Below are 25,290 nucleotides of genomic sequence, written 5' to 3' on the forward strand. Positions count from 1 at the left end.
GGACCAGAACAGAAACAAGCTTTCCAAGTTTTAAAGAATGAGCTAGTCAGAGCCGGTACCCTAGCCTACTTTGATAAGGAAGCACCAACTAAAGTAATAGCAGATGCAAGCCCTGTAGGGTTAGGAGCAGTACTGGTGCAGGACCAACAAGGGGAGAGGGTACCTGTGTGCTACGTGAGCCGCAGCTTGACAAGCTGTGAGAGGAGGTATTCTCAGACAGAGTGTGAAGCCTTAGCTCTGGTGTGGGCATGTGAAAGGCTACATCCATATGTGTATGGCAGGAAGTGACATAGTCACAGACCATAAGCCAATAGAAGTCATATACAGTCCCCGATCTAAACCCTGTGCACGCATAGAACGATGGGTCCTTAGACTGCAGCCATATAACTTCAAAGTGGTGTACGTGCCTGGAAAACAGAACATAGCCGACCCGCTATCACGGTTGCTAGGGGATACAACACCAACTCAGATACACAAACATGAATCAGATGAGTATGTGAGATTTGTAGCGATAAGTGCCACACCCAAAGCCCTTACTACTCGAGAGGTAGAAGAAGCCTCTGCTACTGACCCAGAAGTAGGGGAGGTACGCAAAGCAATCGAAAATGGACACTTTGAAAACTGTAAACCATATGCACCAATTGCAAATGAACTGTGTGTAGTGGGATATATAGTATTACGTGGAAATCGCATAGTGCTACCACAAAAGCTACAGGCGAGAGCACTTATGCTTGCTCATGAGGGACACTTGGGAATCGTAGGAACCAAGCAACATCTCAGAACCAAAGTTTGGTGGCCTGGCATGGATAAGGCAGTTGAAAGATATTGCAAAGCATGTCATGGATGTCAAATTGTAGCCAGACCTGACCCACCAGAACCACTGAGAGACACAACTTTACCGGACCGACCCTGGCAGGATGTCGCCATAGATCTGATAGGACCACTGCCGACCAATCACTCTATGCTTGTGGTAGTGGATTACTACAGTCGATACTACGAGTATGATGTTTTGACTTCTACAACTACAGAGAAAGTCATCGACAGTCTCGAGTCAATCTTCAGCAGACATGGATTACCCGTCACCTGCAAATCAGACAATGGACCGCAGTTCAAATCTGACTTGTTCAGAGAATACTGTGAAACGAATGGAATCAAACACTTGAAAACAACACCAAAATGGGCTCAAGCTAATGGAGAAGTTGAGCGCCAGAACTCATCACTGATGAAGAGGATCAAGATTGCACAAGCAGAAGGACTGGACTGGAAACGTGAACTGAGAAAATATGTGACTGTGTACCGGAGCATAGAACATGCTACCACAGGGAAAAGTCCAGCTGAACTTCTCTTTAATCGAAAAATAAGGGGAAAGTTACCAGACATCTGTGAATCACACACGACAGCACTGGATATACGTGACAGAAATGCTGAGCAGAAAGGAAAGGCAAAGTTATATGCTGATGAACGAAGAGGAGCTCAGTACTCAAAGGTGGACATTGGAGATACAGTACTCATACAACAGGACAAAGTGGACAAGTTTACAACACCGTTCAACGCAACACCACACAAAGTTGTGAGTAAGACAGGAAATCAAGTTGTGGTTGAGTCTCCAACTGGAGCACGCTATAAGAGGAATACCACACATGTGAAAAGATATGAAACAAACAAGGCCAAGGAAACACAAAATACACAGGAGGAAACACTGGGAGCTGAGGACAGTATACTGGACGCGGACACACACGCATGGACCAACATCACTCAGACACCACAACGGGACACTCAAATGACTCACATATCAAGGGCCAGACCACAGAGGATTAAAAAGGCTCCTGACAAGTTTTCTGATTTCATATTGGAGTAAAGTGAGGTGGTTGTATTGTGAATAATTGTATAATGTTGGAAAAGTTAATGTTAGTTAAATGATGGTTTCTAAGCTAAAGAAAATAGCTGTTGTGGGGGAAAAAAAAAACTATAACCACTGATGTATGAGACAATACATTGTTTGTGAAGTGGATGTTTATTTCCAAGAAAAGGGGGCATGTCATGTACTGGATTCTGATTGGACTATAGAGATCACATGTACAATGTTACAGGAAGTAGAGACCGGTGACTGTCAGACGGCATGGTACTAAGAGGCACGTGTTATACAATAAAGCAAGTAAACGAAGAAGCTGTGGAATGATTCAATTCAGGATGCGCTATCTAATTAGGGATTAAGATAGGCACACAACATAAAGTATGTTACCCATTTATCCAGGGTCAGACATAATGTTCCTTAGATATTTTGCGAAACAGATCCTAGAGCTCTGTTGTCTATTACCTGTTAATCACTTCTACTGGTTGCATACCTGCAGAGTGATTGAACATTTGTCTTAAATAGCTTAAATAGCTGTGGAATTTATCAGTAGATTAGCTTTGATTTGATATTGCTTGTGAGCAATTGTAGGCCATTTAAATAGGCGTGTCCGTCCCAGTTTGTGATGTTATGTTTCACCCCATCCCAGTCTGCTCTCTCCCTCGAAGACCCCCCCTGCGACGTGGGCCTCCACGGCGTCGGAACCCCTCGAACCTCAGCTACCCCCCGCTGACCCCCTGTGAGGACTTTGCTGTCACAGGGGGACTATGGAACTGCCAGTCTGCCACTCGGAAGGCTGACTTCATCCCTGCGTATGCCTCCCTCCAGTCCCTACAATTCCTTGCCCTCACAGAGACCTGGATCACACCTGACAACACCACCACTCCCGCTGCCCTCTCATCCTCCTTCTCCTTCTCGCACACTCCCCGGCCTTCCGGCCGTGGCGGTGGTACTGGTCTTTTCATTTCCCCCTCGTGGAAATTCTCTGTTCTCCCCCTCTCTGACCTGTCCATATCCACTTTTGAATTCCATTCTGTTGCAGTATCCTACCCTACTAACCTTTTCATTGCAGTTATCTACCGTCCTCCAGAGCCCCTGGGAAACTTCCTTGATGAGCTAGACACCCTTCTCAGCTCCTTCCCTGAGGATGGCACCCCACTGATTCTCCTTGGAGACTTCAACATCCACCTAGAAGCCTCCCAGGCTGCTGCCTTCCTACCGCTAATCCACTCCTTCGGCCTCTCCCTGCAACACTCTCCTCCAACCCACAAGGCGGGCAATGTCCTAGACCTTGTCTTTGTGAGGAACTGCTCATGCTCCGATTTCACGGTTACCCCTCTGCATACATCTGATCACCACTTCATCTCATTCTCCCTCCCTCTTCCTCCCCATCCTCCTCCCCCTCCTCCCACCCACACTTCCTCAGCCCGCCGTAACCTCCACTCCCTCTCACCCTCTTCCTTTGCCAGCACCATCATCGCCTCACTCCCCCCTCTTGAATCCTTCTTCAAACTCCCCAAAATACTTTCAAACACAAATTCAGAACTCCGGTTCTAACCCCCGGAAACTTTTCTCTATTTTCTCCTCTCTCCTCAAACCACCGCCTCCTCCTCTTCAGTCCTCCTTTGCTGCTGATGACTTTGCTGATTTCTTCGATGAGAAGGTCACAGTCATCCGTAGATCCTTTACAACCACCGCCCCCCTCACTGTGCCCTTCCCCCCCTCTAGGCCCATCCCTTCCTTTTCCACTTTCTCCCCCCTTACAAACTCTGATGTTTCTCAACTCCTGCTCTGCCACCGCCCTACAACCTGTGCCCTTGACCCTATCCCCTCTTCTCTTCTCCAAACTATCACACCTGACATTCTCCCATTTGTCACCTCCCTTGTCAACTCCTCCCTGTCTTCCGGCTGTTTTCCGGCATCCTCCAAGAGGGCCCACATCACTCCGCTGCTAAAAAAGCCTACTCTGGATCCCTCCATCATCCAGAACTACCGCCCGGTATCTCTTCTTCCTTTCCTTTCTAAAACTATAGAACGAGCCGCTTCTACTCAACTTTCTTCTTTCTTTTCTAAAAACAACCTGCTAGACCCCCATCAGTCTGGCTTCAGATCGGGCCACTCGACAGAGACTGCGCTCCTCTCCTTCAGTGAGTCACTCCATGCCGCATGAGCAGCCTCCCTCTCCTCTGTCCTCATTCTTCTAGATCTCTCTGCTGCCTTCGACACTGTGGATCACTCCATCCTCCTGTCTGCCCTGTCAGCAACGGGCATCTGTGGCACAGCCCTAGACTGGATTGAGTCCTACCTCTCTGGTTGCTCCTTCCAGGTTGCCTGGGCTGGTTCGGTATCGACACCTCGGCCCCTCGCCACAGGAGTTCCCCAGGGCTCAGTCCTAGGCCCGCTTCTTTTTTCTCTTTACACTCGCTCCCTTGGCCCTGTGATCACTGCACATGGGCTATCCTACCACTGCTACGCAGACGATACCCAACTCTTCGTCTCGTTCCCGCCATCTGATACGCAGGTTTCAGCCCGTATCTCTGCTTGCCTGAGGGACATCCAGAGCTGGATGGACAACCACCATCTAAAGCTCAACCCAGGCAAGACTGAAATGATATTCATCCCTGCTAAAACCTCTCCCCATCTGGATCTCTCCATTTCCCTCGGGGATACCACACTCACGCCGTCACCCAGTGCAAGGAACCTTGGCGTGGTGATGGACAGCAGACTGTCCCTCTCCGAGAACATTGCGGCGGTGACCCGGTCTTGCAGGTCCTTTCTATACAACATACGGAGAATCCGCCCCTTTCTCACCCCCTACTCGACCCAGCTCCTGGTCCAAGCGATGGTTCACCTGGACTACTGCAATTCCCTCTTGGCTGGCCTCCCAGCGTCCGCCATCAGACCCCTCCAACTCATCCAGAATGCAGCAGCTCGTCTGGTCTTCAACCTTCCCAAATACTCACACGTCACCCCCCTGCTTACTTCCCTCCACTGGCTGCCTGTCATGGCTTGCATCAAATTCAAAACATTGGTGCTAGCCTTCCAAGCAGTTAAAGGGTCTTCCCCAGCTTATCTACAAAAAATCATCAGACCCTACACCCCTGCCAGACCTCTTCGTTCAGCCTCCACAGGCCGCTTGGCACCTCCCCCTCTCCGAACCTCCACCTCACGCTCACGATTACTGTCTGTTCTGGCTCCACGGTGGTGGAACGAACTCCCCCTTGAGGTCAGAACTGTAGAATTTCTCCCCACCTTCAAGCGCAAGCTGAAGACACACCTCTTCAAGCAGCACCTCTCCCCATCCCTCCCTACCTCCCTGTGAACCTTAATTGTTGTCTCTGTGACTTGCTTTGTGTATCGGTATTTTTAGTTGGCTAGGTAAGCAGTGTTTGGATAGTTAACTTTGGTCACTTTTGCTCTGTTTGTTTGTTTCTTTGTTCTCAAAAAACCCAGGACCTTCTTGCTGTGAGGCGGCAGTGCTACCCACTGCACCATCCGTGCTGCCCTCAAAATAATGGTAATTAAAAAAATAAAAAATAAAATAAAAAAATAAATAAAGAAAAATAAATAAATAAATAAATAAATAAATAAAATAAAAAAGATCATTACATTAAAAGGTACAAAATACTTTTTTTAAAGAATTTTTTTTTTTACAATTGCTAAGACGGATAATAATAACTAATAACGGTTCTACCTGGGTATGTTGAGCTTGAAACTCTCCTGCAACGTAATCTGCTGGACAGAGGGTGGTGCAGGAGACTACTCTTTGTAGCTATCTGGATGTGTTGTTTTCAAGCGCTTAAACAAGTTGCTGGTGTTGCTGCTGTGTAACACTTTCTTGTTACACAGGGAAGTTGTTCCAAGCATGTTGGAGAACTTGCCACAGTTCTTCTGCAGACTTTGGTTGGCTCCTTGCTTCTGATCTCAGGCAGCCTTGAAAATGTTTTTTTAACATTTTTTATCCTGTAAGTGATGCGTTTGGCTAATATTTTAGCATCACAACATTGTAAGGTAAGAGGTCTCCAATTTTTTAAAAGACAGGGTCCTTATATTAACATGGGTCTTGTTTCATTAGTAGAGAGAGAAGACCCTCTTGATGTGTACCTGACCTGTCCCTATTTCATAAACATAGTTAAAACCTGCCAATAAAGGTTATTTTATTACATCATAGAAAATTGTATATATTTCTATAGGAATTCCATCAAGGCCATGTGATTTTTCAAGTTTGAATAAATTAATTACGGTTAACAGTTCATCTTCCTCATCTTCAATATGAAGGCCTAATTAGGGAAGACGGCTTATTATAGTGTTTTGGAAAAAACCTTTTACTGTGGTCCTTACACAAATTACCTGGAGGTGACTGGAATGAATAGATCTGCTTAAAGTATTTTGGTCTCTTCAAGTAGTTTGTTAGGAGAATCTGACTATTCCCTGTGTTGTTCCTAATTTTTGGATATTCTCATCATCATAATTTCGATTTTTTCATTTTTCCCAAAGCTTGTGCTTGTAGTATGTGGCCCATTCTTCAATCAGTTCGATTTGTTTGTTTTTCTTCTAACGCTATCATAGTTCCACTATCCCTAGTTGAGTCGGCCAGTATTGTCAATTGCTTTTCTTTTTTTAGTTTTCTTTGTTTCAGATTTCTCCCAATTTAGTAGCCAATTATACCCTATCTATTAAATTTTTGTGGATACACCGCAATGGCCCTGTCGCTTGGCGGCCTGGGAGATTCATTAGATTTATTAGAGAGCGATACAGCTTGTCAAAGGCTCAAGTTCCTCAAGTTCCCGCGACTGTGATTCCGAGATGAGTAAAATCAGGGCTCTATTGTATATGCCGATCGTACAGCCCCTGCCAAGTCCCTCCCCCCAACCTCAGAGCGGTGAGCCAATTATGCCGCTACACGTTTGCCAATTGCAATTGAACTCTATATTAAAGGTACAATAGGTAATGTCCGGCGGCACGGATGGCGCAGTGGGTAGCACTGCCGCCTCACAGCAAGGAGGTCCTGGGTTTGAATCCCCGTCGGCCGGGGCCTCTCTGTGCGGAGTTTGCATGTTCTCCCCGTGTCTGCGTGGGTTTCCACCGGGTACTCCGGTTTCCTCCCACAGTCCAAAGACATGCACGTTAGGCTGATTGGAGAGTCTAAATTGCCCGTAGGTATGAGTGTGTGAGTGAATGGTGTGTGTGCCCTGAGATAGACTGGCGACCTGTCCAGGGTGTATTCCTGCCTTTCGCCCAATGTATGCTGGGATAGGCTCCAGCCCCCCCTGCGACCCTGATCAGGATAAGCGGGTTCAGATAATGGATGGATGGAATAGGTAATGTCGGACTCCTAACGGCCAAGAGAGGAATTGCAACAACAAACAACCTCAAACCACAACAGTGTGGGTGTCTCGGTGGCGCAGCCTGCAGAGCACTGACCGCATGCTCATTGTGAGCCGCGACGTCAACGGTTCGAATCAGACTGTCTGCCAATTTGTCGCATGTCTTTCCCTCTCTCTCGCCCCCATTCTTCCTGTCTCTATATACTGTCCAATAAAGCTGAAAAAGGCCTAAAAAATATCTTAAAAAAAAAAAACCACAACAGTGTTCATGCTTTCCAGTCTATGAATATAACGCATGATATAAAGCATTATTATACAGTTCAGCATTCTCGTGCACTGTTTTGGAAAGCTGACAGTGACAAACGCAACAGAGCCTGCCGTCTTTTTAAAGTGTTCGTCTAAGAAAATTACACTCCAGACAAGCAATCACTGAAACTCTGTATACTGCTTATTGCCAAGACTACATATCTAGTTATAAAACAATACCAGTTAGCTATCAGTAACAACAAGCAAATTAGCTATTACTAGTTAGCTTCCTGAATGTACAAATATCCACTTGAAGCACAACACTTTTATCGTAAGTGGATATTTGTAAATTTGTCAAGCAAACTATAGCTAATTTGCTTGTTGCTAACGATAACATATTAGTATTGTTTTCCGATTTACCGGGCATGGCTATGTTGGACTAGCTATCAATAAAGCCGCAAGTTGTTGAATATTGTGTTGAGTGTATATTCCAGTTTGATGATTTGATTATTTAAACCAAAAATTCCCACGCTGTCATTCCAGAGTAGCTACTTTCAGCATCCTGTAACCTGCAGCAGAGAGGAAGTGGCTCCACACTGCTTCTCAGGAATCGATTTCCGTGTCTGGTCAGTCCTACCACGCCAATGTCATTCATTATATCCATAACCAAAGAAAACAGGGTAATATAACTAATATAACTTGGAGAACAAATTATTTAATTAAATTATTTATTTAAATTAGATAATTCAAAACCTGAATGTGAGCAAACTTTGGATAGAGATGCACATCACTTCCTATAGGGTCAGTAACAGATAAGGGGAAAAACATGAGTGAGAAAATAATGTATTAAATAATGCTAATGAAAACTTTAATAAAAACTATTCTCTCAAATATCACCAAGGCATTCCATTTCGTGGAATCATACAAGATTGATTGCACACCCGTAAATAATTTGGATACAGATCAATACAAACTGTAAAAGTAACAGTATGGTGATTACTTTCACCAACATCAACCTCCTATATTGAAATTAAACACACATACAACTAATAGTATAAACCACATTTTTATTAAAAACACACACACACCTACTAAAATATTTTACACCAAAATAAACATTCAACGAAAGCCAAGCACCTGATACAAAAAAGGGTAGTGTATTAATAAATACTGTACATACTACCCTTCATTACATCAACCATAGCCTTACATTCAAAATTCATATTCACCTAAAATAAAGACCAAAATAGACTTAATAATTGGTGTAACCATTAATTGCCCTGTAACTGGCATGTCTGGTAACATGGTAAGATAACGGACTGACTTTTGTTGCATAAACTAATCAGACAGGCAGTTTAGACAACAAAACAATGTACCATTTTGATAACGTTTGTGTTGCTTGGACTTCACACAGTTAATCCGCATGACATTCTTTAACTTTAAATAGCAAAGGTCCCTGAATTTATCGAACCACCATAAACAACTGATTCAATTAATGAGAGTACAATTGTGTCACATAATGTGTGTACATATGCAACTGGAAAATATAATATGGAAAATACTGCAATTGCACACTGTACATGTCATGTCATTGACCGATAGAAAATGTCTGCCCATTTTCAACCTTTGCCAATTATACAGCACCATTTTGTGAGAAAACAAGAAACACATGACAAATTCTCCAGCCAACACCACTCAAAGTGTGTATCAGCTGACCCAGGTCCACACTAGACAATAGGCAGTGTCCTGTAAGGAAAGTTGATGCCTGGGATGGGTTTTACAGCATATTCACGCCCTATCGTGATCGAGCTGAAAAGCAGCGCATATACTCGGTCATCCAAGGGTCGTCCACAGGGTCCAGTTTGGTCTTATGCATCTTCTCCAGATCAGCCGACCGTGCACGCCTGCGATCAAGCGCTCTCCCTATTTTCTCAGCTTCCCATCTGGTTTTGGCCCGCAAGGCTGATGGATGAATCTATGGCAGAAAAGCACCAATTTTCCAGGTAAGAAAATCTGCCCAGACAACAGACCCTCATTAATGTATAACAACCACTTTTAATCATTCATAAGTCCCCAAAGAGTATTTGATGTCAGGAATTGAATGTTCGCTTGTTGAGAGGAAGCATTAAACTACACCACAAGAGCAGCTCCATTGTGAAGGGGGAATTTCATCTGTTACCATTTTTCTTTTTTAAGAAAATTTTTATTGATTTTCAACAAGAACCATACATTCTGCCAATTATCAAAAATAGACACAAGATAAAAAGATAAAAATGCTAGATGGGTGACAATTTAATAGAAAAATGTGAATAAAAGACTGGAGAAACATAACAAATGCAGATTACATTACATTACATTACATTATTGGCATTTGGCAGACGCTCTTATATACAACTACATAGAGAGGGACGTTATAGTAGGGTTGCAGTGCACAATCCACTCATTACAAAGATGAATTCACATTTTAGAGTTTAGTGGGGCAAAAACCATAGGCAGTGTAGAACATAGAAAACTGCCAAGGAACAACCAACAATGTTGTCTGACACAGTAATACTGAGCAAAATATCAAACCTAATTTTATGCTGTTCTGGAACAGCTATTTTACTTCCACCCAGGAACGCAGAGATTGGTTTATGGACGGCCACCTGTACAAATACAAATAACTTGGCTAGCCTGAGCGATATGACTGACTGACTTCACCAAATTAGAGAAAGAGCTTTTCGATTTTCATGAAGAAATACAACCTTACAGTTTTGAACCCGAAGAATTGTGTGAGCGAGAGACCGATAAGGACGAGGCAGCTGAAGCTAACAGCTTTCTAGCGCTCTGACAGCTTATTGTTATGTCCAGAAATCCAAAATATTGAACATTGGGTATCTTTCACATGCTGCAGAGACTACACACAACTCTTACACCTCTCCCCAGTCGTTCACCATGGAGTACCCATTGAAATAGCCAATGATAAGCGGCCAGAGCTGCTAGAAAGTTGTTAGCTTCGGCTGCCTTGTCCTCCACTGTCTGTCTCTCTCTCACACGCAATTCTTCCTCTGAATATTCCGGCTCTATGGTTGTATTTCTTCATTAAAATCGAAAAGCTTGTCCTCTAAGGGCACAGTTCCACTGCAGCCATCAACGTCAGCAATCGGCATCAGCCATCGGACGCTCGGGGAACAATTAATGACAGCGGCTCTACTGTAGCCATCGCGTCAAGTTTGATGGCAGCCTCAAAGTTAGAGAATTTCATTTCTCGATGATTGACGTGTGCGTCCATTCCCATATAGTGCATTGATTTTAATGAGAAATGTAGTTGTTCTGCTTGTTTTTTCTTATTTAACTCCATACAAATTATAAAGTGTGATGCTATTCACGTCGGCGACATCATCACAGTCTGTAATTTAGCTAGCTAGCTAGTTAGCCCTAGTCTCTCATAAGAATTAGAGCATCATTGCTTAATCTAATGACTGAAAACATCATAGCTGTTGACATCCAATGTAAAGTGAGCTAGCAAAACACAACAGTAGACTGTCAGATTTAATGATGATGGTGATGGGTGCAGTGGAGCCGGTAGAATGACAAAATGATTTCTGATTGCTGCCGTTGATGGCTGCAATGGAGCCACGCTGTAACTGGGCGAAGTCAGAGCTGTCCGTTATATATCGCTCAGGCTAGCCAAGTTAGGTTCCATGATATTTGTATGCTAACGTTACCGTATTTTCTGTGAGTGTCATGTGATCTCCTGGATGGGTGGCCGTCCATAAACCAGTCTCTGCGTTCAAATGGAAGAGTTTGAGCGCCCGTTACCTTCTGGGAAACACAGGCTGGAGATTGACAGCTGTACATGTTTGCTGCGAGAGGTTTTGCCCCATATTTAGGAAATGGCTACACTGACGGTGATTTTAAAAATGCCTACACACATCATTTACGCATTAAATCCAAATAAGCTCAACTGAAAAAAGCGTGACAGTGCTCCTTTAAGCACCTTCCAATTTTGTACCAGCTATAAAGTAATCCTGCCTTATGTTTTTATTTCCCACATGTAGAACTTTACATTTAGTTATATTGAGTTTCATTTGCCAGGTTTCCACCCCCTTCTGGATTATGATTAAATCTTCCTGGATTACTTTAGTCGATTCAAAACTGTTAGCTAAACCTCCTTGTTTTGTATCATCTGCAAATTTAAGTGACATACTTTAAATGTCTCTGTCAAGGTCATTGATGTAAATAAGGAAGAACAGTGGTCCCAACATCGATCCCTGTAGGACTCCACTTCCCACAACACCTTGCTCAGATAAGGTCTCTCCTACTACTACTCTTTGTGTTCTATCCTGTAACGCAGACTTGCTTACCTCCTTTGTGGAAGCAGAAGTGCACACGTTGTGGGTTTTCTTGATGGCTGTCTCTACCTGTTTCTCAGCCCAGCCATAGAGGGCAAAGGGGTGTCTGTTCTCCTTCTCGGTCAGATTCTCTGTGGGCTCCTGGCTTTTGGCCCTGGCAGGCTTTTGCTGGGGGTGGGGGTTGGAAGGCACATGGCCACTGCAATCTGTCTCTGCGCATGTGCCACGGGGTCGACCTGTGTGTTCTTGCTTCTCCCCATGTCCCTGGTCCTCCTCAGCTGAATTCCCATCCACAATAGCATCTTTCATAAAACAGTATTTACATACATGGATTTAGTATGGAAAAGGAGAATGGTTGTTAACAAATCACACAATTCCAGTTCACAGGACATAAATGTGCTTATCTAATCAGTGATCGGAAAGTCCTGATTGACTGCATTTTAATTCACTTTTTCACATTACAGACAAGTTTTTGAACAGCCTGCTGATGAGAAGGAAAAATGATCCTGCAGAAGGCAGCGGATTCCTAGAATTGTGATCCTCTGTTAGTCTGGGTGAAACCAATGCTTTATGTCAACCAAAGCAATGCCTTATGTCATAAAATATGAAAACCAACAATAGAAGCAAACATTACTTTTGAAAGAATTAGCATCATTAATGCATGTAGATGAACAGTGTTGCCAGGTCCATGATTTTCTTGCCAAATTTGGATATTTTTAAAAGGCCAGTTGCGTTTTTTTGGGCTGGTTAGAAAACACACCTCTGCTATTCAGCTCGCTTAGGAGAGGTGTGCCATTTCTTGTCTGATTGATATCTCTTATACTTTTTGAAGTATTACTGACTGTATATATGGATATATTATATGTGACACACTTCATATTCTGCCATGAAACCAATTGCCTTGTACCTCACCTCTATGATTGGCTGTTATAAATGCCTAGCAACCACCTAGCAACTGATTAGTAATACCCTAGCAACTTATATAGACATACGTATATAGGCTTCATAGACTTTAAACCAATTGCTTTGCATTATGCAATAACACCTCATGCCTGTGATTGGCTGTTTTGAATACCTAGCAACGGACTAGTAATAATCAAGCAACTTATATAGACTTATATAGGCTTAATACAATTTCATTAAACATTTATGGTAAGTAGGCAAATTTCCAGGCACTATCTTTTTGTCGCATTTCTGCCTATTTGGTAATTAATTTCACTTTGGCAATGAATGGTGATTAGGTAATCAATTTCCTCGTGCTGACAACGGATTGCCATTGTCTGCTGCGTGTGGTCTGATTGCCTATATAGGTTAGCTGTGTGTTTCTATTTAAGTAGTAGACATGGCCATTGGAGTATTGCACCTCTCAAGTGGACAGCTTTGCGAACTCGCCAATAAGCTCAGGGTTTCCGAGACTGAGACCCCCATCGCTGTTTATGTACATTTCCTACCCTGTTATTATGATTCCTGCTTCGCCAGTGGAACTAGGGGAGTTCATTTGTTTCATGTATTCCCATCTCTTTTTAAAGTATTCCTGCTTCTTCTGTTGTATTAAATTGTTAATGTTTTTCTGAAGTATAGTGTTACGGTCAGTAATGCGGCTTCGTCCGTTAATTAGCTTGTAATGTTTTTTGTGTATTCTATTGCTAGGGTCAGTGCTCCGCTTTGTCAATGGAATTACAGTTGGGATGTCTTGTGTGTCTTTTGTTGTGTTCACTTTGCCGTTCCCGGTCCTAGGTAGGCTATAGCGCAGTTTGGAGCCGGAGTAGTTTTCTACCCGGTTTGCGTAGGCTACCTATCTCATACTTGCCTTGTTTTACGACCGCTGTAATCAGTGATTCAGATTAAACTTCAGATTAAGGAAGTTTACCCCTTCTTCCTCTGGGGTGCATCTCTTGAAAATACTAGTATTGAGTTTATATACTAATATAATAAATACTAGTGGTTTCTCACGTCTTGTGGGCAACTTTTAGAACTCAGTCGCATTTGGTCCTACGACCCCGCTCCCTTCCAATATGGCTGATATAGTTACATTAAAACAATTGCTTTGCATTATACAATAACACCTCGCCTCTCAGATTGGCTCTTATATAGCCTTCATAGACTTTCATTAAACAATTGTGCTTATATGCTTCATGGACTGCCATTAAACAAATTGATGTGAACATTAACTGAAGCTCCTGACCCATATCTGCATGATTTTATGCATTGCACTGCTGCCACACAGATAATCACATGAATAAGTAGGTTTACAGGTGTTCCTAATAAAGTGCTCAGTGAGTCTATATCAACCATGTGCACCTTACCTCTCCATTTCATACAGATGGTGGGGTCAAAATTTGGCGCCAACAGCATGAATCCATGGACCCAACCTGCCTTCTGTTAACTGTCCAGGCTGTCCAGGCTGGTGTAATGGTGTGGAGAATGTTTTCTTGGCACACTTTGAACAAATTGGCTTATATTATGCTGTAACACCTCACCTCTCTGATTGGCTATTATAAATGCCTAGCAAACATGTAGCAGTGGACTATTAATATGCTACCAACTTATAGACTTATATAAGCTCAATAGACTCATTCAACATTTATGCTAATATGGTTGGTATAGACTCACTGAGCAGTTTATTAGGAACACCTGTAAACCTACTTATTCATGTGATTATCTAATCAGCCAATCGTGTGGCAGCAGTGCAATGCATAAAATCATGCAGAAATGGGTCAGCAGCTTCAATTAATGTTCACCTCAACCATCAAAATGGGGAAGAAATTTGATATCAGTGATTTTGATCGTGGCATGATTGTTGGTGCCAGACTGGTTTGAGTGCCAGTGCATATAGCCTAATTATATTACTGGTCAGCTCAGTTAAAACACATGGTCAGTTGGTAGATCTGATTCTCTCTGGATCAACCTGGAATCCATAGCATGTCACCCCTTACCAATAAAGTTTTCACCATTTATTAATCATTTTGAAAAATTACCAGGTAGGCTATTTTCAGAAGATTTGTGGTGTATAACAGTCTCCTAGCCTGGAGAGATGTTAAAGTATATCTTTACAGTACATTACATTATAGGCATTTGGCAGACGCTCTTATCCAGAGTGTCTCCAGAGCGACGTACAACAAAGATATCTTTCCCATTTGCCTCTCTTTGGCATCCCCAATTGCTTTTCATCCTGATTTTCCTCTTCAGCTGAGAAGCATTGGCTTGTTTGGATGGACTACGAAGGGAATTTCAGATCTTTCTTGTTTGTTTCAGATGGTACCTTCAAGTCTTTTATGCAGATTCAAGAACAGTACAACTTACCAAAGTCAGAATTCTACAGATATCTGCAATTGCCTAATTTTACCAAATCTATCTTGAAGAGTGGTAAATTGTGATTTGGGGCGACGGGTTGAAAAACGTATGTGGTTTTAAGGGGATGACACCAAGGATCTACAATGCATTATCTAATGAATGCATATCATCTGCCTTAAGCCTGAAGGGAATCTGGGAGAGATCAAGAACAAACCTTTAGTGAGGAGTGGAGTTCAGTTTGGCAAAAGTTGTATCCTACTACCACAGACTACATTTCCCAGTCTACTGTCTGGCAATGTGACAAAATTAAAACAGATTGGAAAGGGATACATTCTCTCATTGAGGAAATTCTCAATGTATGTCTCAGAATGTCAGCTGCTTTGTATTTTTTAACATTGAGATTTATTACTCTTGCCCATGATTTAAAATGTCTGTTTAAAATGATTTTTAAAAATGTATCCGCCTCCTGTGGTCTACTCCTAGGGTGCCATCTCTTAACTTGTGGCTTTCTCAAGCAGCCACATTGCTTCCTCTAGAGAAATTATCATATGATATTCCTAAAAAGTTTTGGCAGGTATTGCCACCCCTTTGGACGTACATTGAGAATCTGTCTTGATAATCTTAGTTGTTGTTGTTTTTGTTTTTTTTTCATTTATTTGTATTTGTCACAGTCCCTATATACTTACTTGTCCTAATCCTGGGCTGTGTCCCTACATCAATGTACTTTATTACTTGAACGTGCAAATCAATATAATGTCAAATGTATAATTAATTGTTAAGGGAAAATACAAATGTAATCATGTTAAAAAATAATGTAACAGCATTCCAAACACTTTAATGTTAACGCAGTTTGTTGTTATAACAAACAAAAACCTAAAAAAGGGAGAATTTATCCATTTTAAATACCTTGAATCTTATATTTTGGCAGGTTTTAAGCAGATTTGGGCCTGGAAATTTGAGCAGGATCTGGCAACCCTGTGGACGAGCAGTCTCAATTTATACAGATTATACATTAACCACACCAACCAAAGGAAAATGGGAGAAAAAAAATGCCAACGAACCTGTGTGAAGCAGAGGGTGTGAAATGTCAGCTACTGTTTGCCGTTCGGCTATTTCAAGACCGTTTGATTTTAAAGAATCTTTAGGTAAATTGTTTTTTCCTAGCGGTTCATCGGTCTCGTTTTCATGTGGCATTTGTTCGTTGAGATTTAAAGGTTCTACCTTATTCCTGTTTCTGGGAGTGGATCTCCCGCTCGACTCTGATCCACTGTCCCAACCTTCCCAGAACCACGGTTTGTGAGCATGCTCCAAAAGCCTTCGAGTCAGTCTGTATTTCAGCGAGTCCTCGTAAGATTTGGAGTACGTTTCCCATTTCGGGTCTTTGAATTTCTTCATATATTCAGTCCTAATTTTCTTTGTCACCATTCTCTTCGTCTTACTTGGCCTGATCCTAATTCCCCAGGTAGCTCGGGTAATTACTGTGTGAGCAAGGAGAGTTCACAGCATTGACTCAACAAATGCAAACAATATTGCTAAGCAACAGTACACCGACGCCGACTGCACTTCTGGAGCTGTGAAGCTGCGATCAGTCCATCTGGTCACAGATGGAAACCTACCTTCATCTCGGCGGAAATTCTCACAAAAGAAATCTACATGCACACCCTCACACTGTTTTAAAAGAAGCTAATCTAAGCATCTTTGTAGTGTGCACATGAAACACTGGTCTGAACGTTCCCACACCTACTCAGAATATGGCGTAACACAATCTACGCGGCACAGAGAAGCGTTTGGACTATTTTAAACATTTACTAGCTTGACAAGTAGCAGGTTACCCTACTCTAGAAAAATAATAGCCTAGCCCTACTTAACGCTATTTGTGCCAAAGCTTCTAAAAAAACAGTTTTCTGTCATGAATATCCTATGTAGCCTATTATTTAGGCTATTCGCGTGTTACATAATAAATAATCCAAACACATTTCAAACGTAGCTATTTTTTACGACGTTAATTTTCCACAGTAAAATGCAAAATCAATTTAAATTCACAACCTCAACAGCAATCCAACTGTTCCAATGGTTAGATGGGTGACTGACATTAGTGATCCGATTTAGCCATAACGCAACATGCAAGACTTTCTTCTTCGTTGCCGTATCACCATTTTAGTTAGCCTACGCTAGTTTAAATAAATGGGAACATACCTTACATTTTAAAATGACATATGTCTGACATAAAACGTACTCTTTAAATGATAACCTACTCACTGGCTCAAGTGACAGAGGGGAAACAGTCAGTGCAAATGGCGAGTTTCTTGTGTCCTCTACTTGCGTCATGTAGCGGTGGTTTAGGATTGGACAGATTATGACAGTTTGTAGCCTACTACTGTAGGGTAAACACTGCAGGTAGCCTACAGTTTGGTCACGACTGAAAAATGACACAAAGATCTTATGGCCGGGAATTGTACTAGGCTATGTAATTGCACTATGTATGTTGTACCCATCATTGGTTATGCTAATACTCGATGGAGCACGAGTGAAAATGCATAATGTATATTTTTGACGCATGGACTGGTGTGTATAAACGTGTGTCCTTTTAAAAGGTTAAAGGAGTAGGTTAATTTCTCACCCTCATAAACTACATCAATGCCAGAAAAGAGGTTGCATAACTTGTCCTGGAAGATTTCTCATAGTCTTTGAAATATATTAATTTATTTGTTTGTGTTATTGTCCCATACTTTATTGTATCATAATGTTGAAATGTCTTCGGCAAAGATTATCTGGGTCGTAGAACAGGACCCAGTCGCAGAAATCCAGCAGGCAGGAATCAGTTCAGAGTTTTTATTAAAATAAAGGCAGGTCAGACAAGGCGGGGTTCGGTAACCAGCAAACAGGATATCAGGGAATAGGCAATGCGTAATCAAAAGTCTAGGCAATGGGTCAATACACCAGCAGACAGGTATAACAAGGATAATCCAAATCATAGTTGTGGTCACAGGCGAAGGTTCCAAAACAAACGGGCAAATCAGACAGAAACAGAATCCAGAAGCAGTGATCGGAAAACAAAAACGGCCAACAAACTATGGATCAATACTATACAGAAGGGACGGAAGTTGAAAACAAAACCGGGAATCAATCAGGAATAAACTCTGGTGAGTATGGATTAAACATATAACAATCTGCCGACGAACTAGACAAACAGAGGGGTTTTTATAAGACAGGTAACAAGAGGGAATGGCAATCAGGTGTGGGAAACAATCAGGAAGTGAAACGCAGGTGAACGAATGACATTGAATGAACTGACAGGGTGACTAGTGACTACGGTGTGCACAGAGGGTAGCAAAACATGGAAACGCTAAGCACATAGACAATGAAAAACACAGAACCTGACAAAGATTAGGACAAACAATGGAAAAGAAGAGGAATGGAGAAAGAAAAATGGAATGAGTTTAGGATTCTTGTGCAAGCTTTTTCGTGTAGCAATTTTTTTTGAAAAACGTAGTGAATTATTGAAAAATCACTTGTTTTTTTAATTTAAGGGAACATGGCAGGGATGCAACGTTTGTGAATTCAAGCCCCCCTGAGACATGGATCATTGAAATCATACAAATCATATATATTATTTGATCATACTCATTCTACACAGAGTAACCTGAGCTTCCACTGGTGGCACGGCATTCACACCAGGAATCTGTGGTGCTCTGGTGTCGGAGCCTGGTTTTAGATCAGAGCTGGGGCAGGTTTATTTTCATACCACAGCTTCAGGTCACTCCGCAGCCTCTGGTTTCCCACAATGTGAATGCAATCCTAGTCTGCCAGAGAGATGCCTCATCTTGTCTCTGGAGGTAACAAAAATGTATAATTTCCAGAAGCAAAGACAGGGAATGGAGCCAGAGGATCAGTGATCACGGGAAGGACGGCATAGGGAGTGATTATAGTGCTGGTGGGAGCAGGTGCAGGACCAGCAGCAGATTCACTGATATATGACACAAATAAGACATACAGTATACAGTGTCACAAATATATTCACATATACAACACACACACAATGTGTATTCTTATTTATAACAGAGCTGGGGAAACTAGCTTTTCTTAATTACGCTGCTCATAAATGGGACCGTGCTCAGGAAACCTTAAAACTGGATCACTTAATTCATCTTGAGGGTTTGAGAATGAAATTCTGTTTTGTTTTTATTGAACTCTCTTTTTGTGTTTCCTCTGAAACAAGTGCAAGTGAGGGACTACTGGGTTGTAAAAGGCTCTCCTTGGAGCTAGGTTTTTGTTTTGTTTTTTGACAACCTGTGCCCCCCCAACCAAATTACTGAAGCCGTATCAGCTGAGATCAAGACCAGAGAAAGGGGAAAACTGGTGGTACACCTGTCACCATAGGTAACCAAGAGAAGTACTGCCATAAGTGCGTTCAGTAAGAACAGCTAACCAACGCATCTTTTTCGTTGGTAAGGCAAGTGGTCCAAAGCTAAGTAAAGAAAAATTTACAGATTTGGATTACTTGATACATACGTATGCAAGCACAGAAACATGACAACGTGTCTATTTAAGTTTGGTTTATTGATACTGTCTTTTTAAAATATATGTACGGTGGTGAAGTTATGCCCATCACAGTCTCTCTTTCACTCAGGCAACATTTCTACAAATAGTAAATGGTTGGCATTTATGTAGTTCTGTACAATTGATGCTTCTCATCCACCCATTCATACACAAAATTGTAATTGGCTGCCATGCAAGGCACCAACCAACCCAGCATTTGGGGGTTAGGTATTTTGCTCAGGGACACTTCGAAACACACAACCCTTCGACTGGCAGACTATGCTCTTACCGCCTGTGCCAATATAGCCCACATTCTGTTACATTAGCTGCCATTTGTTTTGCAAGTGAATGTTTTCTTTCTGAAGACGAAGCTTGTCACTGTCTGAATGAGCTGCATTAATATTGTAAGTTAGCGTCACAAGCTGAAAGTAGGCTACTTCTCTCATGTGCTGTGTGTCTTGGGCTCGCTACAGCAGGCAGGAGTTTCATATTCCTGTTTCCACAGTAGCGTAAGATGCTCTGCATTACCATATTCAACTCTAGCCAGTGCTGCAGTATTTTACAGTATACAGTAGGTTGGCCTGTAGCATAGTGGTAAAGGTACATGACTGGGGCACCTGCAAGTTCGGTAGTTCGATCCCCCGGTAGTTGGGCCCTTGAGCAAGCCCTTAAACCTGCATTGCTCCAGGGGAGGATTGTCTCCTGCTTAGTCAAATCAACTGTAAGTCGCTTTGGATAAAAGCGTCAGCCAAATGACATGTAATGTAATGTAATTTTGTAGCCTGTTAGAAAATGTATATCTCATTTTTCTGTAGTATTATTATTTGTTATTGTTTGTTGCATCAAAATTCATTAGCACCTGCTATAAACAACCCAGCCCCCCGTAGCTCCACCAATCACAATTCTCCCCCATGTCCCCTGTGTAAATAACACCTACAGTATTTGGAGGACCACTTGCATGTATTTTCCCTTAAGTATTGTTTTTAAATCTCAGGTCAGCTACAATGCATATAAATACAGTGATAATACAGATTGATTATGGTTCATTTTTGCAGTTCATGGTTGCTCAAATTGAGCTGATCGGGAGAGAGACAAGGCATAATTTTATTAGCCAAAATGATTACCCATCCGGGAGAAGAAACGCAAAAGTTGTCAACAGAAAGAAAAGCAAGAAATTTTACTTTTAATGTGTTTTATCATAAAACTTCTTCATATTCAAGCTAGCATGAGCCAGTGAGCTGAGAAATCCCAAGGGCTAGTTTTACCAAGTTTAAAGTCCGAAATAGAGGCATAGTAACTAACTGTGACCTTATGTCTCCCATCCCTCTCTCCACGTCAATCAGGCACACGGCTGGTGGATGATGTTTATTCTGAAATGGATTCAGCAGCAGGTTAGGTCTAGTCTGCATACAGAATGTTAGCTGGCTAATATGTTACTGTCTAATATGAATTGAAAATAATCAAAATAGTGTTAGTAGTGTGGATATGTATAGTGCATGTGTGAAATAACTTCAGGTGTCAGTGTAATTGTTTAATAAAATGATCAGGTTCCTTAAACAACCAAACCCAGTCACAGAAATCCAGCAAGCGAAAGTTATTTCAGAGTCTTTTTTATTATAAAGTCAGAACAGCGTGGGTCAATAGCCAGCAAACAGACACAGCAGGAATCAAGCAGTTTGTGGTCAAGTGTCCAGGCAATGGGTCAATACAGCAGCAACAGTAAGGAGAATACTAAACCAGGTCATGGTCACAGGCGAAGGGTCCATAACAGACGAGTAAAGGAGACAAAAACAGAATCCGAAAACAAAACACATAACACTCTGGCAACGAGACATACAAACAAGAGGAAATGGCAATCAGGTGTGGGAAACAATCAAGTGCAAACGCAGGTGAAACGAATAACAATGAATTAATGAACTGACAGGGTGACTATGGTGTGCACAGAGGGTACTAAATGTGACACTCTTAGACAAAAGACTACACAGAGAAATATGTATATGTACTAATGTATTAATGTATATTAATTTTAGATTATTCAGGAGCATGATTACATTGCGACTTACCACTGCAGCGTACTCTGATTTCTGCTGTGGCTATTCCTGTTTCCGGTAACTATGAGCTATTTTAACTGACCAATAGATGGTGCTGGCTGAACCCATTTAGCAGGATTTCACTGCTAACTATTTCTCTTTTTTACCCAGTTACATACATCCCCCTGAAATTCTGCTAAGATGGGGAAACACTGCTCTGAATGAAACAACCAAACCAACCCCAAAAGCTCAGTGGAAAAGAAAAGAAACACAAAAATGTGTCACGTGGAACATACTGGTGTATGTGTCAGCTGAGAAACTCTCCCAAAAGGAGTATGTAAGAAAGGAGTGGTACCAAACTCCTGACTTTAAAATATGCCTTTTGCACCTCTTAAAAGTAAAACACTGTTGCTGTAGCTCAAAATGTACGAATACTATATAAACAATCTATCAGTCTATATAAGCTCACACTTGAAGTGCATTTCTCACAAACTGAAATAAAGAAACAACTGTGAATGCAGAATTAATTCCACACATAAGATGTCCAGGAGGCCTAATGGTCCTACCAATCCTAGTACAAGTGGGAGAAGGCTGGGTAAAAACCACAGGTACTGGAGCATCTGGTGGTGATCATGGTGATTGGAGAGCAGTTACATAAACTGGCAGTATTGGCAGCTCTGACTTTGCCAAGTGGCTTCTGGACTGAAGTACCCTTTGGAAGAATAAAAACCAGAATAGAAATCAACAAACAAACAAAAAAAAGAGTGTAAACCGTGTACTAAAACCTGAGCTTATGGATGCTGGGGTCTGGACAGCTCCTACAGATGTGACGTGGCAGGAAATGTATGTAACTTTTGAATGCAATTCACTTATGATTATCTGCTTATGTAAGTACACATACCATATAATTAAATATTAAGTGTCTATAGACAAGTTTATATAATTTAAAGCATTTGTAATCATGAATTGGTTTAAGCAGGTGGTTTTTATGTTGTGCCTGATGAAGATTTCTCTCTATTAATGATTATACTAGTGTTCTGAAAAAGACCCTTCCCTTCAACGTCACTACGAGCCTTTCACTTCTCTGTCAACTAGTCCGGAAGCAAACACCAGAATGCAGATGCTCTGTTGCAGTGGGTTGCACTATAGGCAAGGCTCATCATTGTTTTTACTGATTTCCTCCGAGAATTATTTTAAAAGGACAGTTCCGATTAAACCGATTTTTGGCGAGATTTTTTTTTTTTCTTATTGATATTTCTCTGCCTTTTAAATGTTTTTGGAATTCAAATCTGTTATGGATTTGGTTCTCTAGACCATTGCCGTTGTTAATAAATGAGGGTATCCAGCTTTAAGAGTGGGAATCTGGTGATTGGTCTAGGTGTGTATGTGAGACCGTTGAGAGTGGTGGGAGACTGAGTGGAGTTCTGGGTTCCTTGGGCCTCATTTATCAGTATTTTCTGAAATCCATGTGCAAATGTATGTGCAATCGGAAACGACCGAAACATTTGCGCGGAATTCATGAAACAGGAGTAGACACACCTTTTTTTCGTATCCACGTGTGTATATTGATAAATACCAATCAATCGTAAACAAAAAGCGTGCGCAAAATGTATAATTTATATATCCTGGCACCCCTAAAATACTTTACCTTAAAGGACCACGGAAATCAATTCCAGGCCATTTAAAGAGATTTAAAGATATTCATTAAAAAAAAATATATATACAGTACTGTGCAGAAGTCTTAGGCACCCTAGACTTTATTATATATATGTTTATTTTTCATATTTCCTAATATTCATTTTCCAGAAGATTTAATTTTACAGAGACATTTTTGTATTTAATTAAAAAAGTAACATATTACTGTAAGCTATTTACTACTTTTTACATACAAACTTCCCATCTTCAAGCGCAAACTGAAGACACACCTCTTCAAGCTGCACCTCTCCCGGTCCCTCCCCACCTCCTTGTAAACCTTCATTGTTGTCTTTCTATGATTTACTTGTGTATTAGGATGTTTTGTTTGGCTAGGTAAGCAGTGATTGGCTAGGTAAGCGTTCATACCTTTGCTTGTTGCGGTATTACGATAAAAAAATAAAATAAATGATGATCAAATAGGCCCTGGTCCTTATCTTTGTCGTACAGGTAGCAGTTGAAATTGTACTTCCCTCTAGGGTCTTTCAGCACACTTATCCCTGGTTATGGGTAAGCACTTTGCACTTTGTTGTATGTCGTTCTGGATAAAAGCGTCTACCAAATGCCATTAATGTAATGTAATGTAATGTAAATGTAAAAAAACTTGATCAAGGCTGTCTGAGATCAGAAGCAAGGAACCAATCAAAGCCTGCAGAAGAACTGTGGCAAGTTCTCCAACATGCTTGGAACAACCTCCCTGCTGATTGTCTTTGCCAACACTGTCCTGCAGTTCTATATCTCAGAGAAGTGATGCAGTATTAACGCCGAAGGGTGGTCAAAAAAAATATTGATTAGTTCCAGTTTCGAACTATTCTGCCAAATTACTAAAATGCAATGTAAAATGTATAGTTTATTTTGAGGATTTTATTATTTTTGAAAGAATCTTATCTGTACAGAATGTTATACAGGTGCCTAAGACTTTTGCACAATACTGTATATATTTTATCATTATATGACTGTGTGTGCTACAGCTACTTTGTAACTTGAAACATGAAACATGAATATATATATGAAAACGTATTTAGGACTTATTTAACATCTTCTATGCCATGATGTTTTCTTATAATGAACTTGAACTCAAGTTATTGTCTGTTGTTTATTCTGTTCAAAGATGAACAAGGAAATTAAGCTGACTGTCCTGGTGGAGAAACATTAAGCGATGTGCTGACGAAGATCCACTGGGATCGAAACATTAATAAGTCTACAATAATGGTGTGTAAGGAGCATATCAATGTGCAAGCTTCCTTCTTTTCATCCAAACTAACATCTAAATATTAGTAATTAGCCTACTTTTGTTTATCTATGCTACATAAACTACATATGTGCCACATAGGACTGGAACAGTGGAACAGGTAAAACAAAAATGGTTTGACATAAAACTGGAGGCAAAGTTATTAACAGAGATAATATATAAGATAATGTCCGAACCACACTTGCATGCAAAACACGAAAATCACCAGCCTCCTCTTTTCGCCATTCTGGGACCAATAGACATAAAAGATCTTTTGGTAAGGCAGACGCACTATTCCAATTAATCCAGAAAATCTCATAGGTAGTTTTCATTAAAAAGATAAGTGAAAATATTAGCATTTTCATAAGAGTTTTTTTTTTCTTCTACAAACTTTTTAAAGCGTTGTACAGTTTCTCACCCAATTATTTGTTTTATGTTCTTGGCTATTGTCAACTGCATCTCACATACACTAACTCCTGCATTCCTTTGAAAATAATCTATTTGGTTGTTGATTCAAAGAGAATATATACTCAGCAGCCTGCCCAGTGGTACATTTGAAGTATGTTTGAAGTAGATCACCATAGTTACAGTACCTATAGCAGGTATTAAGGCAATTGTGTGTTGGAAGCCTTGTCAGTGCATAGGTCAAGATAATGTTCTTGTTACTTCTGTGAATTTCCTGTCTTTTTCAGCTTTTGCCAATTATTATCTCTTCTTTAAAACATGTTTTGGGTTGAATACAATT

General features: G+C 41.3%; 1 protein-coding gene across 3 annotated transcripts; it reads right to left on the reverse strand.

The window, feature by feature from the left end:
* Positions 1 to 8,475: 8,475 nt before the first annotated feature.
* On the reverse strand, positions 8,476 to 17,366 carry LOC133122495 (centriole, cilia and spindle-associated protein-like). Of its 3 annotated transcripts, none has more exons than XM_061232488.1 (4): positions 17,313 to 17,366; positions 16,115 to 16,531; positions 11,772 to 12,061; positions 8,476 to 9,400 (listed from the first exon to the last, which is right to left on the reverse strand). In XM_061232488.1, the coding sequence occupies exons 2-4, from the start codon at positions 16,476 to 16,478 to the stop codon at positions 9,221 to 9,223; spliced, it is 834 nt and encodes a 277-aa protein (XP_061088472.1). In that variant the 5' UTR covers positions 16,479 to 16,531; positions 17,313 to 17,366; the 3' UTR covers positions 8,476 to 9,220. The 3 variants fall into 3 exon arrangements, with proteins under 3 accessions (XP_061088472.1, XP_061088473.1, XP_061088471.1); XM_061232489.1 differs by having other exon boundaries at positions 11,829 to 12,061; positions 17,100 to 17,330; XM_061232487.1 differs by having other exon boundaries at positions 17,100 to 17,330.
* Between the last annotated feature and the right edge of the window lie 7,924 nt (positions 17,367 to 25,290).

The sequence above is a fragment of the Conger conger genome, chromosome 2 (genome assembly GCF_963514075.1).
Source record: "Conger conger chromosome 2, fConCon1.1, whole genome shotgun sequence".
NCBI lineage: Eukaryota > Metazoa > Chordata > Actinopteri > Anguilliformes > Congridae > Conger > Conger conger.

Excerpts from the sequence above, each read along its gene's own strand:
- LOC133122495 (XM_061232488.1), bottom strand. The coding sequence starts at position 16,478 with ATGGTGACAAAGAAAATTAGGACTGAATATATGAAGAAATTCAAAGAC. Across the intron at positions 12,062-16,114 it reads ACACCCTCTGCTTCACACAG|ATGCTATTGTGGATGGGAAT; the intron begins GTTCGTTGGCAT and ends GTTTTATGAAAG. Across the intron at positions 9,401-11,771 it reads CTTCTGCTTCCACAAAGGAG|ATTCATCCATCAGCCTTGCG; the intron begins GTAAGCAAGTCT and ends TTTCTGCCATAG.